Source organism: Dermacentor variabilis, chromosome 10 (genome assembly GCF_050947875.1).
Source record: "Dermacentor variabilis isolate Ectoservices chromosome 10, ASM5094787v1, whole genome shotgun sequence".
Classification (NCBI taxonomy): Eukaryota; Metazoa; Arthropoda; class Arachnida; order Ixodida; family Ixodidae; genus Dermacentor; species Dermacentor variabilis.
This window is the reverse complement of record NC_134577.1, coordinates 57,794,024-57,808,821: the sequence shown is the minus strand read 5'-3', so window position 1 is coordinate 57,808,821 and position 14,798 is coordinate 57,794,024. Positions and strand designations below refer to the sequence as shown.

The 14,798-nt window shown below is 48.3% G+C and overlaps 1 protein-coding gene across 1 annotated transcript in view; it reads right to left on the bottom strand.

The window, feature by feature from the left end:
* LOC142560572 (multidrug resistance-associated protein 1-like) overlaps window positions 1–14,000 on the bottom strand; it is a 44,460-nt gene extending 30,460 nt beyond the window's left edge. Inside the window, exons 1-10 of the mRNA XM_075672776.1 lie at window positions 13,854–14,000; window positions 10,950–11,162; window positions 9,440–9,544; window positions 8,481–8,612; window positions 6,263–6,376; window positions 5,999–6,063; window positions 5,181–5,294; window positions 3,550–3,705; window positions 2,475–2,649; window positions 930–1,184 (exon numbers count right to left, since the gene is read on the bottom strand). Coding sequence (XP_075528891.1) covers window positions 930–1,184; window positions 2,475–2,649; window positions 3,550–3,705; window positions 5,181–5,294; window positions 5,999–6,063; window positions 6,263–6,376; window positions 8,481–8,612; window positions 9,440–9,544; window positions 10,950–11,162; window positions 13,854–13,919 — 1,395 coding nt within the window. The 5' untranslated portion in view covers window positions 13,920–14,000. The remainder of the gene's footprint in view (window positions 1–929; window positions 1,185–2,474; window positions 2,650–3,549; window positions 3,706–5,180; window positions 5,295–5,998; window positions 6,064–6,262; window positions 6,377–8,480; window positions 8,613–9,439; window positions 9,545–10,949; window positions 11,163–13,853) is intronic.
* Window positions 14,001–14,798: the final 798 nt, after the last annotated feature.

Here is a 14,798-nt window from a genome sequence, read left to right as displayed (position 1 = left end):
CAAATTATCATTCTTGATAGTGTTTCCTTAAAGAAAACATCACGTCAGCTTCAAGACGCAAGCGGCTCCGGTAACAAACCGTAGGTAAAGTAAATCTGTAGAAGGTTTAGAGAACAGAACGATGGCGCATTCTAATTCAAACATACTAGCTATTATACACATGAGGCGCTATACCCAAGACTTTATTCTTTCTGCCACATGTACGAAGATTTGAATATGGTCCACACGCGATGTTACATGTTGCCTTGAAATATACTGTCCGTCAAAACTGCTCACTATTGCCCTCATGCCTCGCGCACCGCAACAGTTTGGGCATTTGAGTTACGCAGCGAGTTCCTTGTGTACGACAATTATTCTTATGCATTTTCCTAACAATTCATGCTTGAGAAGAAACAGAGGACGCCATTCAGCGACTCTGATGTGAAAGCGTTCCATCGCTGGATGGAGTAGCGGATTTCGCTGTACTCGAATGCTTGTTGGTGCACTTTCCACCGTCCGCTCCATTTTGGTTTTATTTACCCCCCCCCCCCCCCCCCGCCCCTCTGTTCATCTCTTGCTCCCTACGAATGCGTTTGAAGGTAACTGCTCTACGAAATCTCAGGCAACTGCGAGCTCCTGATGGCAAGGTACCAAAAGGCCGGGTTCATAAAGGGTCACAACTTTGCGGAAACGGCGTCGTCACACTGGAGGCGGCCACCTCGCTCTTCACCGCACGTTCGATAGTACTCTTACTTAGCATTTCGCTTGTTTAGCGCTACTGCATGATTGTACCCAGGCGCCGGTGACATATACGTTTACCTCACACTAGCGGGAGAGCATGTGGGCTCCAAGCCTGGCATCACTCCACGGAGGAAAGAGGGGAGAGTGGGGGGGGGGGGGGGGGGGGGCGGAGTACTTCTGAACGGATGGCACTTCCGTTCGTTGCGTACCTGAACGACCTGCATCCTGCGGGCGAAGAAGAACGAGCAGAAGAGCACAACCATAACGACGGCGACGGCGACGAGACAGGAGGGGCCCAGGTACTGCCACAGCATGGCCATGGTGATGAGCAAGCGCAGCGGGGCGCCCCACAGCTCGCCGGCGAAGAGCACCGCCTGGTACACCTTGTCCGTGTCCAGCGTGATGCTGTTGATCACCTCTCCAGCCGAGCGCTGTTCGCTACCCGTGGACCAGGCCGTCAGCACCTGGGCACGCGGTACGCGCCGGCAAACCGACTCACGGAGAGGAGAGGCCAGGGACAGCGTTCGAGTGGCTCCAAAGTCTTCCTCGACTTCACGAATCGGTTGCGTGAACGATTAGCGTTAGGGAATTTGGTGCCGGAAGTCACAAGGCGCGAGCGTTCGTTTGATTTGCGGGAAGCACAGATGAAGGGTTGACGCAGAAAATCTCCATTGTGGATAACGAGGACGCCGCGGCGTAGATGTCCTCGATAATTTGCGTAATGCTTCGCTCGTTGTGGTTTTCTAACGATAACGGTGTCTGTTTCCGCAGTCAAACATGGCACACGTATACGTTGCTGGCTCTTGAACAAGACAGTTATACGGTTAGTTGCTGTCAACTTTTGCATCTTCCGTTATGTGTATAGACAGAAATTTGGAGATTACAGATTATTTTATTTGTTCGAGAAAAGCACTCGTGAACTCGAGAGGCGCAGTTTTCTGTCGTGTAAGCCTTATCGGAATGTGGTTGCCGCGGCCGAAACACTAACCCTCGAGTGTACGCTCTCGAAAGGAACACTGCATCTGCCAACCAGACACATCGGCATCGCCACATTTTGTATAAGCGTTTCTCGTGTTTCCATAGCGTGTTCACGCCGAGTGCCATGGCACCCGCTGTGGTCGCGTAGTGAATAATGGCGTGGCGCTGCTAAGCTGCTAGGTCATGGGATCGAATCCCGGCCGCGACGGCCGCATTTCGATGGAGGTGAAATGCAAGAAAAAAAAAAAAGAAAAACGCCTATGTACTGTACATTCTGCGCACTTTAAATAACCCTAGGTAGACAAAATCAATCCGGGGTCCTGCACTACGGCGTGCCTCGCAATCATATGCTGATTATGGCACGTCGAACGCCAGAATATTTAATTAAACTGAGTGCCATGTAAGTCAGCGTCCCCCCCACCCCTCCCCCAAACTGTTTCAGTCGGGGGGGAACAAGGCTTCGACAAGGCTTAATGAAATTTCTTACCGAGTTTGTAACCTGCTCTTAGTGAGTGCCACGAAATATTCGGTTAGTTTGTTCACAATGCGGTGACACATTGTGGCCAGTATTGCAGTACGGAATCGCAAAGCCCAGAATAAATGAGCCGCGGCTACCGGAAGACAACTATTCGCGAGAAGTGTGTTCAACGTGGCGGCCGGTGTAGATCTTCTCAGCGGAAGCACATCTGCCAGAAAAAGAGCGCGCAGTACAATTCCACAGAAAGAGACCAGAATGCAAAAAAGAAAACTGTGCCCTGCGCGTGTCATTTGCATACCTTTCGATAAAGGAAAGCTACGAGGGTAGTTTTGATGCGCAACGCCAGACAGCAGCTGAGGTAGTAGACCTGCGAGTAGAGCAGGTTGACCAGCACGCTCGCCACCGCCATGAGCACTGCGTACAGGTAGCCCTTCCACGCGGGTTCCCGCGAGCTGCCGAACTGGATGAGGGCGCTGTAGACGGGGGTGGTATACGGAATGACTGTGAGTCCGAGCTTGCTGGTAACGTGTTACTGTGAAAATTCGGTAATACTGCGAAATGGTGGCACATGACCGGCAAACACGAACGCAGTTTTGACCCGTCGTTGCTGCGTGGTCGCGTCCCACTTTTTCGCGCAGTTCCTCATATTCTCACGTTAGGAGGTGCGGAGTCAACAGATATTTCGTGAGAGTGAAGCTATCGTAATTTAAAAACGAGGATCGGGTGGCGACAGAGGGGCTGGGGTCTCGATAACGTGTGCGTTGCCCGAGTGAAGGTACCATGAAAGCTGCTGGTCACTAAGAACTGCAAATCATGAAACGTGTCTTTCTTTTTTTATGGTAGTAAGGACTAATGACCTTCTTATAGACAGGCTATATGACACACACACACTGTGTAAAAGAGGGCGATCAGCTTTGGATTTGAAGAGAGTTTACACCAGCGAGCGTGTCAGGGTCGTGCCGTTCTTCTCGAGTTACGCCGTCTCCCTCGTTTTCAACAACGAGATGGACCTCAAGCGACACATCTACTTGACCGTGGTAGGAAGAACAAATCTGTACGGCGACTAAGACACGTGTGTGTTGGAAGGTATGCATGGTATTATAACACTTGGCGTCGCGTCTCGCTAGAAAACGATGTTCGCGTGTGTTTCAAATCCCCCCCCCCCCTCCTCTGTTCGCTGCTGTTGATTTCCGACCGTGTAGACTCGTCCTCTCTTGCTGTCGCCCGTCTTTCGTGCCCGAAAGCTTGCGTTTCATTGCCACGGTATAGCCATTTCAGAGCTGCGATATACTGCAGCGGTTAATAGCGGGCTAAATGCGGGGTTAACGTCTTGACGTTGGGAAGCGTGTCACGATAGCTTGCAGCAGTCTTACTCCATCAGGTAGATGGGCAGGAACATGCCGACGCAGAAGAGTGTCTCCAGCGCTGCGATCTGGATGAGGGGACCTGCAAACGCCCTCAGCAATGCGAACATCAGCGAGCCTCTGTCGATGTGCTCTTTTCCTTCCTCGGGGCCTCCTCTCTTCACCCTGTCAAGGAGCCAGGGGGACCGGACACGTTAGGGCACTTGAGATAAAGGGTACGTCATTCTGCGTGGTAGTTGGACACTGTTTGACTGAATGCATGGGTCGGCGCTATTCGCTTACACTTAGGCATAACAAGTAAGTTGCAGTGAGAGCGCGAGTCGTCGAGTCGGAACTTGCGTTTGTTGTGTCTTTGATGAACGAAACAATTTAGAGCGTGGTGCCGGCATCTGCGGTTGGTCCGCTTTCCCTTACTTAGCTTGTGGTAGCTCGTCGACAATCGCGGCGGCATGCAAAGGAAGCTTAAGAATGACGCTGAAACGGATCCTGAGTAAAGGATAGTTGGCAGAACGAAGCCGTAAACGTGCCGAAAGTGCTCGAAAATGTTACACCGCCGCGCAAAAAGTTTTGTTATACGCAATTAAACCCATGCTATCTGGCAGGTGCGAGTTGCCAGTGCCTGAGCGATCGGTGGCAGTCATCTTTTATTCCTTTCGGAACGGGTCAGCCTGCGGCTACACCGGAGAAAATTCAGTTTTGTTCGGCATAGTAATGTATCTTTATCGCGTACACGTCACTTTGACGCGATGAGTGTTTGCGGTTTTGTGACGTCGCGTGACAGGCAGGTGAAGTGGGTTCATCCCGATAACTTTTGACCAATAGCCGAGGGCTAATGGCGAAAGGTAGTCGAATGAGAAATAACAATTTTTCTTTCGTTCAGTCAAATCATGTGTATACACGTCGTATCAAATGGGGAGCTGTCACAGTTTTCATGACGTCGCGTGATAGGCAGGTAAAGTGTGGGTGCTCCAAAAAAGTTTTTGACCAATCGTAGAGGGCTAATTGCAGAATTGGAATAGAAAAGTTTGGAATAGTTTTACCTTATAGCGCTCCAGTGCCATCCTTGGAATTCGTCCCAATTTTATATGCCTTGCAAAATCGGCAGGTGTACAGTGCGTAAATAACGAAAAAAATGTTTACCATAATTACATGTCTTGCGAGGATTGATGACTACTCACTTTATCCGCCAGCCCACCTCTACTAAAGGGAGGTTGCCACTGGCAAGAACTTTCGAGCAAACACCACGATATATGATTACGACGCGCGCCGTAATGCAGTGCGCATTACAGAATCAGACTTCGGGACAGCAGAGTTTATGCGGTGGTACTGCAAGAAAACCCTGCGAGCTGATAATTTGCATAATGCAAAAAAAAACAGTATTAAACCAACAAATAAAAGTCCACGCTTGCGCGTGGTTCTAGCGGGTTCAGTTCCCTGTTTTATTCCTCCCGTTTTTGTGTAGTTAAGGGACGATGAACACCATTTTTTTAGCCGGTAGAGCAGCCGTGTTCTATCTGGCAAACAAAACATATCAGCAAAACGCGATTCTGTCATCGTTGTCGCGTAAATATCAGTGTTGCACTATTAGCAAAGCAAAAAATAACGAAAAACACACTGGATCTAAATTCACTCCGACTCACTCGGGACTCCACCGCTGTAGCAGCATGTTGGAGCAAGCCGAAGGATTCATCTCCTCCGCGAGGGCAGGGATGTCGTCCTCAGTCAGAGTCGTGCGGAAGCCTTTCACAATCAAGCTGTGCACAGGAAGGAAAAAAAAATGTACGCGTATGAGGCATTTCTTCAGGCGGCGCATACGTATTAACTGCAGAATAGGTCATTTACGAGTCTTCAATGGTTACGACGTATTCAAGCGCCCGTGAAAGGCTTATTTCCATGCCTTCATTGAATCCAAGTGTGTCTTCAATAATTCGCGCCGTGTCTCCGAATGTTTCTTCGTTACGTTTAATGAAAAAAAAATCCAGCAAGTACTGCGCGACGTCGCAGCAACATTTAGTAGACACAACGCCAGCGCAGCTCGTGAGAACTGGAGAGTTGCGGCTGTCCAAATATGCACGTGCTGTCTTGATTTAAAACCTCGTGAAACCTTCATCGCAATAAACGCCGGACTCATCACCGCGTCCTGCTATCGTATCGCGTATGCGGCGCTAGCTTTGACGAAGTACTAGATGCAGTAGTCTTACAACAAACTATATAGCGTAACTATTCGATCGCATTGAAGCGTTGGCGCTTTGGACGAACGCACTGGCAAAAAACGTCTGCATCATTGCCGTCTGCATCCGTATCGTCACATTGGACTGCTCATAAACGCTACCACTAAACGTAGGTGCGCGCAATCGGCCACCGTTTATTAATTAGTCTCGTCAGCTTCGCGACTTGCCCGTCGTCACGGTCTGTGTGTAGACAGAAGTCTCACAGTGTCACGTGACACACCACTTACGGGTTCATCCAATGGAACGTCATCCTCGATGGAAAGGAACTCTCGGCCACCGGCGCCTTCACCTTCTGAAAAAAAGAAAAGAAAAAGGAAACGGGGGCCACGAAAGAGTGAAATGCTGGTCAATTCGTGCAAGCTTAATTTCTTGGATTCCCCTATATAGGCTCTCGTATTTCCCGTATATTGAATGCACGCGTGCGTAAAACCATTTCGAAAAGAAAACAACGGGAGAGAAATGGAGCTGTGCGTCAACATCGACGTGCTCACCAGCTTCTCGTGGCGAGTCAGGTCCGCGAACGAGTTCATCACGAGAACCACGGCCGACATGATCACCACGACTCCGTGCATGTGGGCGCCACCGTTGGACCACGACCGGAACTCCTGCGCCGTGAAGAAGCGAGCGTTGTGAATGGTGTACTGAGCGCACTTTTAAGAACGTGACTTCACATTTCGATTGGTTCGCTAGCGTCATGGGACCTTCGCGACTACGCTGTTTTCCTTGTAAGGGTGTTCCCGAATCAAGTAACCAAAAATTCACTTTTTTGTTCGGGCCTCCCCCATTTTGTGATGAGAAAAAAAGATTAAAATTGAATGGTATAACGTGCCTTAATTTGCTCAGGATATACCATTGAATACCGAAAGGCGAATACATTCGTTAAGCTTCTAATCATCTATGCTGACTGCAACCAATTTATTAGGTGTACAAGAACAAATCTCCATTGTTATTTGCCACATTTTGCGATGGGATTTGCGCTGTTCATTTACTGCACAACGTCGTGGTAACTCAGTGCTCTCTGAAACGGGTAGAGATTTCTCGAAAGACCTAAAATGAAGTTTCAGCCGCTAGATTTCAAGCTCGTGTTTGCTTCTTGCTAAAAGAGCACATTCGCAAGCGCCTATAAAGCACGTCTATGCTGGTTACCTAGAAAGAAATCTTCGTACATGAAAGAAACTCTGTTGTGCAGGGATCAGACACTTCGTGTACGGAAAGCACTGGAATTCCCTATTCATTCCAACCTGCGAGTTTTCTTAAGCATCTTGTAAGGAATAGAAGGAACTGTGTGCTCTATAGTATGTTTCCTAAGCCTACCGTAATCACACGCTAACTATTGTCAGAAACTGCTGTTACCATGCACTCTTACGTCTTGACAGCCACTGGAAAGAAGCACTGCCGGTCACCTGCCTTGCCTTACTGTTCATCTAACTGCCTCTTCTCCGATGCTCAACACGCACGTAGCAGTTGTGTCACGGCTGCTGTTACCTATTCTACGTATACACTTATTCAGATGAACGCCCTGTCTGATTTTAGCCTCATTAGGCAGACAGGGTGCCTCGCGTTCTGCAGGGGTGGCGAATTTCTCACAATATTTCAGCGACATGCCAGAAATTTTAACAGCCTATGTGAGCTCGTCGTTTGCAAAGGTAAATGTGCTGCACGTCAGGTCAGGCAGACTAGAGTCCCCGTAACACACAAGTAAAATGACCAGCCTCCTTTCCGGTGTTACCTTTGATGCAGGCTACTTATGAGTGAATGGAAACAATAAGAATGTGCAGTTATCTATACAGTTCAGAAACATTGACTCGGTATTTTTCACACCTTTCTGGATTTTTAATGAAGCGTACATGTATATAGACTTGGCGCAAGGCATGCACCGTTTAACTGATTGACCGATTGTTCAACTAGGGCGATCACACCTCCCTAATCTGCGGGTTGAGGTGGCAGTCGCCGCGAGAATGCACATAGTGAGAGTGCACATGGCGCACTGACATCCACGCAGCACAGTAGATTGTCCGGACTCTACAGCTCCACCATGCAGCTGGAACTCCTTCAAACGCAGGCAGGGTACTTTTTTTTTTTTTTTCGGTTGGTTCAATCACAACTCTTGCAATCCGCCTATATCGCAGTGTAAGGCACGCGCTCTCGGGCACGGAAATTGAGAGTCCCGGATTGACAACACAGGGTCGCGTAGCCACGTAACAAGTAGAGTGTACTAGAATACGGTCTAGTACACTCTAGTAACAACATGCCTCGTATGAGGTCTTGCTAGCGTGGGTTTTGCCATAGCGTGGGTTTTGAGCACTGTGTTCGAAAACAGAGAGGGCAGGTGACATGAAGTCTTTACTTTGAACTGCACGGCTGGTGTTGACAAACGTTGTTTGCTATATTACGCCACTATAAAGTGCTCCTATCAAGATGTACGAAAATACAAAAGCTTTGCTCTTGAAGTGCCATGTTTACAAAATCAACCATTCGTCGGCGTCGATCCAGCAACCACGAGCAACCTTTTAGTCCAAAGTGACGCATCTCGGAAATGCGCACATTGAGTTGTGAAATGTGTTTTAATTTGGTCTCCGTTATTGTTCCGATAGATGTTGGTACTCACGTGTATTTTTGTAGCTTTAGCCGCACGTTTCAACAGGCGAGTGCGTAATCTTAGCTTTAACACTATCGTCGAGCAACATCCCAGTGCGAAGGTACGCCTACCATGGCATCCGTGTAGATGCTGACGGTCGTTATCGCCGACGCCGTCAAGAAGAGCAACCAGAATCCGAACTGCACTGCCGACGAACTCAGGCCACCCACCCTCATCATCGACTGCAGAGCACAGGCGAGTACCTGCTCGCATGAAGGCAGAAAATAATATCGTCATAATGAAACCTCGGTGTACAATACTCATACCTTCAGTCAAGAATTCTCCGCCGACTTGTACAGTAGTGTGTCCCTAGCTCGCACGTACAGATTCTGAATAAAGGCAGTAATTTCGGATAGCTTCTAGTTTTGATTGTTCTGCCATTGGGTAGCAATGTACTACAGCTGATGCTGTAAGGGAGCCCGCGCGAAAAGAAATGTGGGACTATAGGGTTCTGTAAGGTGTCGGGTAGCAATGTTGGAACAGTACTTCGAGGCAAAGCCAAGAGAAAGTACGGTACAAAAGTGCTGGAGTCTTGTGCGTTCTAAGAATTCGGTAGTACCTTTTTCAAGGCAGTAGATGAAACTGCTCCTGGCGCAGCAAACCCGCTCCCTACCAGTTAATGATGTCTAATTTCTTTAGACTATTAAATGCAGCGAACCCACGAGGGAACAGTGTTAGAGCGCGCACGTTTGGACTTTACAAATCGCAATTCGAACACAGACTTTTGTTTCATAATACAGAGATCTCTCGGCGTGCGTGATGAGTGAAGCAGTATCGAGCACGAACACGAAGTGCAGCAATGAACTGTATACTACAAAGTAAGCGCGTGCGATTCAGATATTTACCAAGGTCATGATTTCAAAAGCTTGAACGCAGACCCTTAGTTTATAATACAGTCATCTCTCAGTGGGTGTGCTGCCTGAAGCAATATCGAGGACGAACCTGAAGTCCAATAATGAACTTTAGTACTAAAGTAAGCGCTTGCGATTCAGACTTTTGCCAAGATCATAATTTAAAAAGAGAGGCCCACCAGCGTGAAGAACTTAAAGGTGGTGCCGGCGAATTCCTCCTTCAACAGGCTGTCTTCGGACAGCAGCAAGGACAGGTGTGCGGTGGCAGTGGAGACTGAGAGAATCTGCAAGAGAAGAATGGCCAATGCGTTTTTGAACACCGCGGAGTGTGAGCGGCTAAAGCTGGCAAATGAATGCGTACGTCAGCAAAGGACACACTGTACAAGCTCGGCCACAAAATTCGGTGCACACTTAAACCGGATTGGTGCCGTCTGTCGCGTGTGTATGGTTTCGCCTTCAACTACTACGTCATCGGAGCAGCAATTCACCGAACAAATGGAAGACGAAAATGTCAACTGGAACGTCCACCTCGATCTCTGAGGCTGCGTTTTTTCCGAACACGGAATGCAAAAACGCCCCGTGCGGATATTTCATTGCTGACGATTTGTTTGCCTCGCCCAAAATTCATAAAATGAGAGGCAGCAAACGCATCATTGCAGCCGTTCCACGCACCTATGATTTGCATAATTCATTCGGAGCTCTACGCAGTGCGGTTTGGAAAACGACGACTTTAGTTGCCCCTCCTCCCAATGCCATCTCTCGTTTCCTGACTCTAGCTTGACTTATCTTTAACTTTTTTTCCCTTCAGTGCGGCTGTTTCATCCTCTCCGGCAGATTGCCTCATCATGCTTTGTTCCCCGTATAATCTTGTGAAAAGGCTGCCCAATCATGTGTGTTCGTACGAGAGGAGATAAAGGCGCAGTGCTCCACTATGCAATAGCATCCTTCCGAGACCCCGAAGGCAGCTCAAGGGACTAATCGCTTCAAACTGGTTATAACTAGACCGCTACATGACGAGCAATAAAAATTTTTCGCTCACAAGTGCCGGTTAGATTCCGGAAGCGGCATCCCAAAGTACGTGGACAAAGTAAACCACCTCCTCGTGTTTGAAATAGTAAAAAAAAAAAGTTTTCTGGCTGCATAAAAAAAAAGCAGCGAAGCTCCTTCATATGACGTCGTGGGTGTCCCATGTTCTAAGCTGCGATCCCGGATTTTCCCGTCATTTCGCGGAATTCGAGACACTCTTCACGGCTGCGTTTAGTGGTCTGTGACGACACAGCAGCCTATGCCGAATCGGTGTCGAAGTTCTCGAAAGCTGACGGCAGTAATACGAGCAAGCCACTTTCACACATTTCCGCAGCCATGCGACTTAACATTCGGTGCGATTACTTTACCTAATCGCTTCCGGATTAACGCTGAAAAGAATTGAAGCCAATGTAATAGAGGTCTCACGAGGACATGGAAACCCCCATAAACACTGTGGCTTCGTGCGCACCTATTCACGTGCACGCCTACATCAGCTATTCGCGCACACCTGGAAATGCCACTATCAACAACAACAACAAAAAAAAAATTCTTGCTGGAAACTGGTCCGTGCTATCCGCAGCGGCGGTCCCCTGCAGTGACATTTCGCCACTAGAACGCCACCAAGGTTTTGCAGCATTAGCGGGCGCGTATAGGCTAGCTGACCATCTTCACGGAGCTGGCGACCGTCCATCGCAGAGGCCTGGCGTCGCTGCAGGCGATGCGGTAGAACTCGAAGGGGGCAGCCAGCCACAGGAACGCGCAGGGCAGCCAGGTGAGCAGGGTGCCGCGCATGCAGGGAGACAGCGGGGGCATCGAACCCGTCCACGAATCGTTGACGCCGCCATCGCCGCGGACGCCCAGGAGCTCGTCACCGAGCTGCATGCGAGCCAGAACACGTGTTCCCGAATTCCTTTCGTTGACGCGAGCAAGGAATGCGCGCACGGGGTGACAACCACGAGCGTGTTGTCACTGCTGGTGTTAAGTTTAGCAGAATGCGTTGTTGGGCAAGTTGGTTCATTGTACTTGGAAAGATTGGTTGCGCTTTGTAGACGATCACAAGGAAGAAGACAGGACAGGACAAGACAAGAAGACAGGACAAGTTGTCGTCGCGATTGCTCGGACCGTTCAGTATTCTTTTGTTTTGCTAACGTTTTACGAGGTTGGGGATTCCTGTTTCGCTTTCCGCGTCACACACAGAAAAAAAGCGCCAAGGACCGGAGAAATCGACGACAACGATCGGTGAACTAACGGCACGGTGGCGTTTACTTGAAATAAGTGGGGGCAACACGTGCGGACACTGGAGGCAGAATTACGCGCAGCAAACGGCAAGAAACGGATTCATCGCAATACGTTACATCGAGAGCGTCGTTAAAAAACACCCAGTTTAAATGGAGCAAAATATGAAACGTGAAAATAAGTCATCCGGCGAGAAATCTTCGGATAATCATGACGGGTGAAACCCTGTAAGAACCGAAGTCAAGCCCAGTTCCTAGTTGTACGAAGTGTTTCCTAACCTTAAGATGGCAGTTGCAGTGCTGGTGACGTGTATTTGAGACTGGGCATTTTTGTTCGCTGTCGTTGGCGTTTATTTCCTAAATGTTCAAATGGTGTGGAAAACTGCCTTAGCCTAAATTTACCGGGTATCCACTTGCAGAAGCCGCGTGCGTTTGTGTGTAACGAGTAATGATGACAAGAAAAAGAAAAGCTTGAACATGACGCTTAATGTAAACATGACTTTCTACTAGCCATGAACAATGTCATAAGTAACATTAGTACTGATATAAATCGTAAACAAAAGTATTTTAAGTCCTGTACTACCAGGTTTGACGAGAAGTTCGACAAAATCTGTGTATCAAGGCTGTTATGTCGTGTTTACATTTGTTGCGTAAAAGAAAGAGGCTGGGGAGGACACCCACCCAATATTAACCGGTGCACGCACTTGTAACAACTAATTCAGTTTTTTCCACAATGCAACCCGTACCCTATATAACACGCCAATCCCCATGATAATTGTTTCTGTAGTTATGAAGACTGGCCAGCAGTGGCTTCAATATTTACGCTACAGGTTACAAATTTTCTCGAAACTTTGAGCCGTATTTTCTGAAGTATACATCATTTTGGAGACATTAAGAAACACTAAGTAAATTCATTGCTAAGGGATCGAATCGTCAGTTCTCCAGACTGTGATTACGCCCCCAGCGTTCGCAATGGAATTTCGATGCACCGCGTAAACTTTTCGCGCACATTCTTGGAACAAATTGAGGTGACCATGAAACCAGCCGCATAACCTGGCCCCTTTGGAATCGCCATAGATCTGCGACAAGCGAACGAGATTTTGCGCACATTCTGTTTACATTAAACAAGAACAAAAAAAGAATCCTTCTTACGCTTCCTGTTTTAACGATTGCTTCGTTTTATTAACCGTTCACGAGAACGTAAAGAGTACACCCGGTGAATTGGGCGCAGAACCTTGATGAACAACCATCTCAACCACACTTCTTGCGATGCGCGATAACTAGAATGGCAGCTACACCCATTTCCTCCGATTTGCTTGCGTCATTTCGGAATGAGCGCTCGCAGTCTTACGCGCAAAATTTTAACGACGAATATTTAGGCAGCATCCCCCGACCGCAAGAGAGCGTCGGTCCCGTGCAAGCGGCACTCCTGACTAACGCGATTAATAGCTTTGTCGGAAGCAGCCTCGATTAGCAGCATCATCATCAAAAGCTCCACCAATTAACGAATCACTCAAAAGAAGGACATCTCGCAAGACTTCACAGATATGCTGTTAAGGCCAGTTTCGCAACGATTGAACTGCTTCGGTGAAAGCGGTCGTGGAGCGGCATGCTCGGTGTCAAATGTCGAACAACAGCGAGTGACGCAACCTCCTTCGGAGTCCAGAAGTTTGGCTTTCAGACATAATTAAGTATGGTCATAGAAGTGTCTATGAGTATAGCTCGCTCGAACACACGTAACAATTCGGCAGAGATGTTTAAGACTGCTTACGTCTGGCAACGCGAAAGCATTATATAGTGCTTTTCTTGGTCTACATGCGCACCGCGTACGAAGCGGTGCTTTCTTCTACAATATCTCCCAAATTTTGCACGGCTACGACGGGAGCAGCTGAAAGTGTGGTCACTGCTCACTATTAACTGCCTCTCAATCTGCACCAGCAAACGTGGCCGGGCAGTCTGGCCGAAGAGCCAGCAAACAGACCGCTAGTACGCCCGAAGGCTGTGAGAAGTCGCCTGCCCATATGCGCCCTTTCTGATGTATCGGTTGTTGATACTTGCGTACATCTGCGAGGGATGTATTGTTTTTTTTCTTTCTTTACTTCGCTATCACAGTGCAGCTCAATACTATTTTACAGCAGTTTCTTTTATCGCTAAGTGGAACTTCCACAATTTAAAGGGCGGTTTCTCAAGTTCTCTTAAAACTTTCTAGCTAAATACCCATTGTGCTCACTATATCGGTTGGTGAGGCATGCTCCGGCCGCAACGTCCATTAAGCGATATCTCAGCAGTAGCGGTACACCTGGGACCATCAGCGAAATCGAGCGGTACGTACCCAGAGTGGAGTCTCGCACAGTCCGTGTGGATGGTTTGGCGGAAGCCGTGAATCGTAGCCCGCCATCCGATACAGGTTGGCTTCTCTGCTGGTCCTCGCTTGCTACGAACGATCCGAACGACTTCTTCTTCACCTTCGTGCGCTCGAGGCCGCGTTCTTTGGCTCTGAAGGCTGCACGCGATGTTGGTGACGATGGCGATGCCTAGTAAAAGAGCGTGTCATGAACGGAGATAATGGTGATTATGACGAGGATGAAGACGATGCGGCAGCTATGCCGAGAACACATGAAAGTGTACTTTTGTCGCTGTGTGGGAAATCCCTCTCGCGGCTGTGTGCCACGATGGAAGGAATCAACCTCAACGGCTAACTTATTTATTATTTATTTACATACGTACTGCAATCACTTCTCAGTGATTTAAGCAGGGTGGTGCATAAGAAAGAACGAAAAATGGCGCTTACAGTAGATAAAGGTTATACAATAGATACAGGTTATACGATAGATACAAGCTATCAAGGACACAATAAATATGAAAGCATCAATGTTTACGTTATGTGGGGTCCGTGTTGTAGTATTTAAAAACTTTATTAAGAGGAAATTAATGACAATAGGATACAAATAGATACAGTTCGCTTCAACACAATTCAATTACTAAGTTCATATTCTAGCTGTGAGGAAAACAAGGACAACGTTCGCCGTCTCCATCGTAGACTCCAATTCAAGGCTCACTTGCTGCGCTACGGTACGCACTTCGAGGCCCGTGGTAGCCGAACAGGTTGCAATCGCGCTGGCTGTGCTCGATGGTCGCAGAGAGGCAATATATAGTGATTCCAAGGCAGCCATTAAGGCCTACCAAACCGGTATGGTCTCCCCCCAGGCCCTCCGCATTCTCCAAAGCGCCAAACGTATCTCTCCGCATTCTCTCATTTGGTTTCCCGCTCACTTGG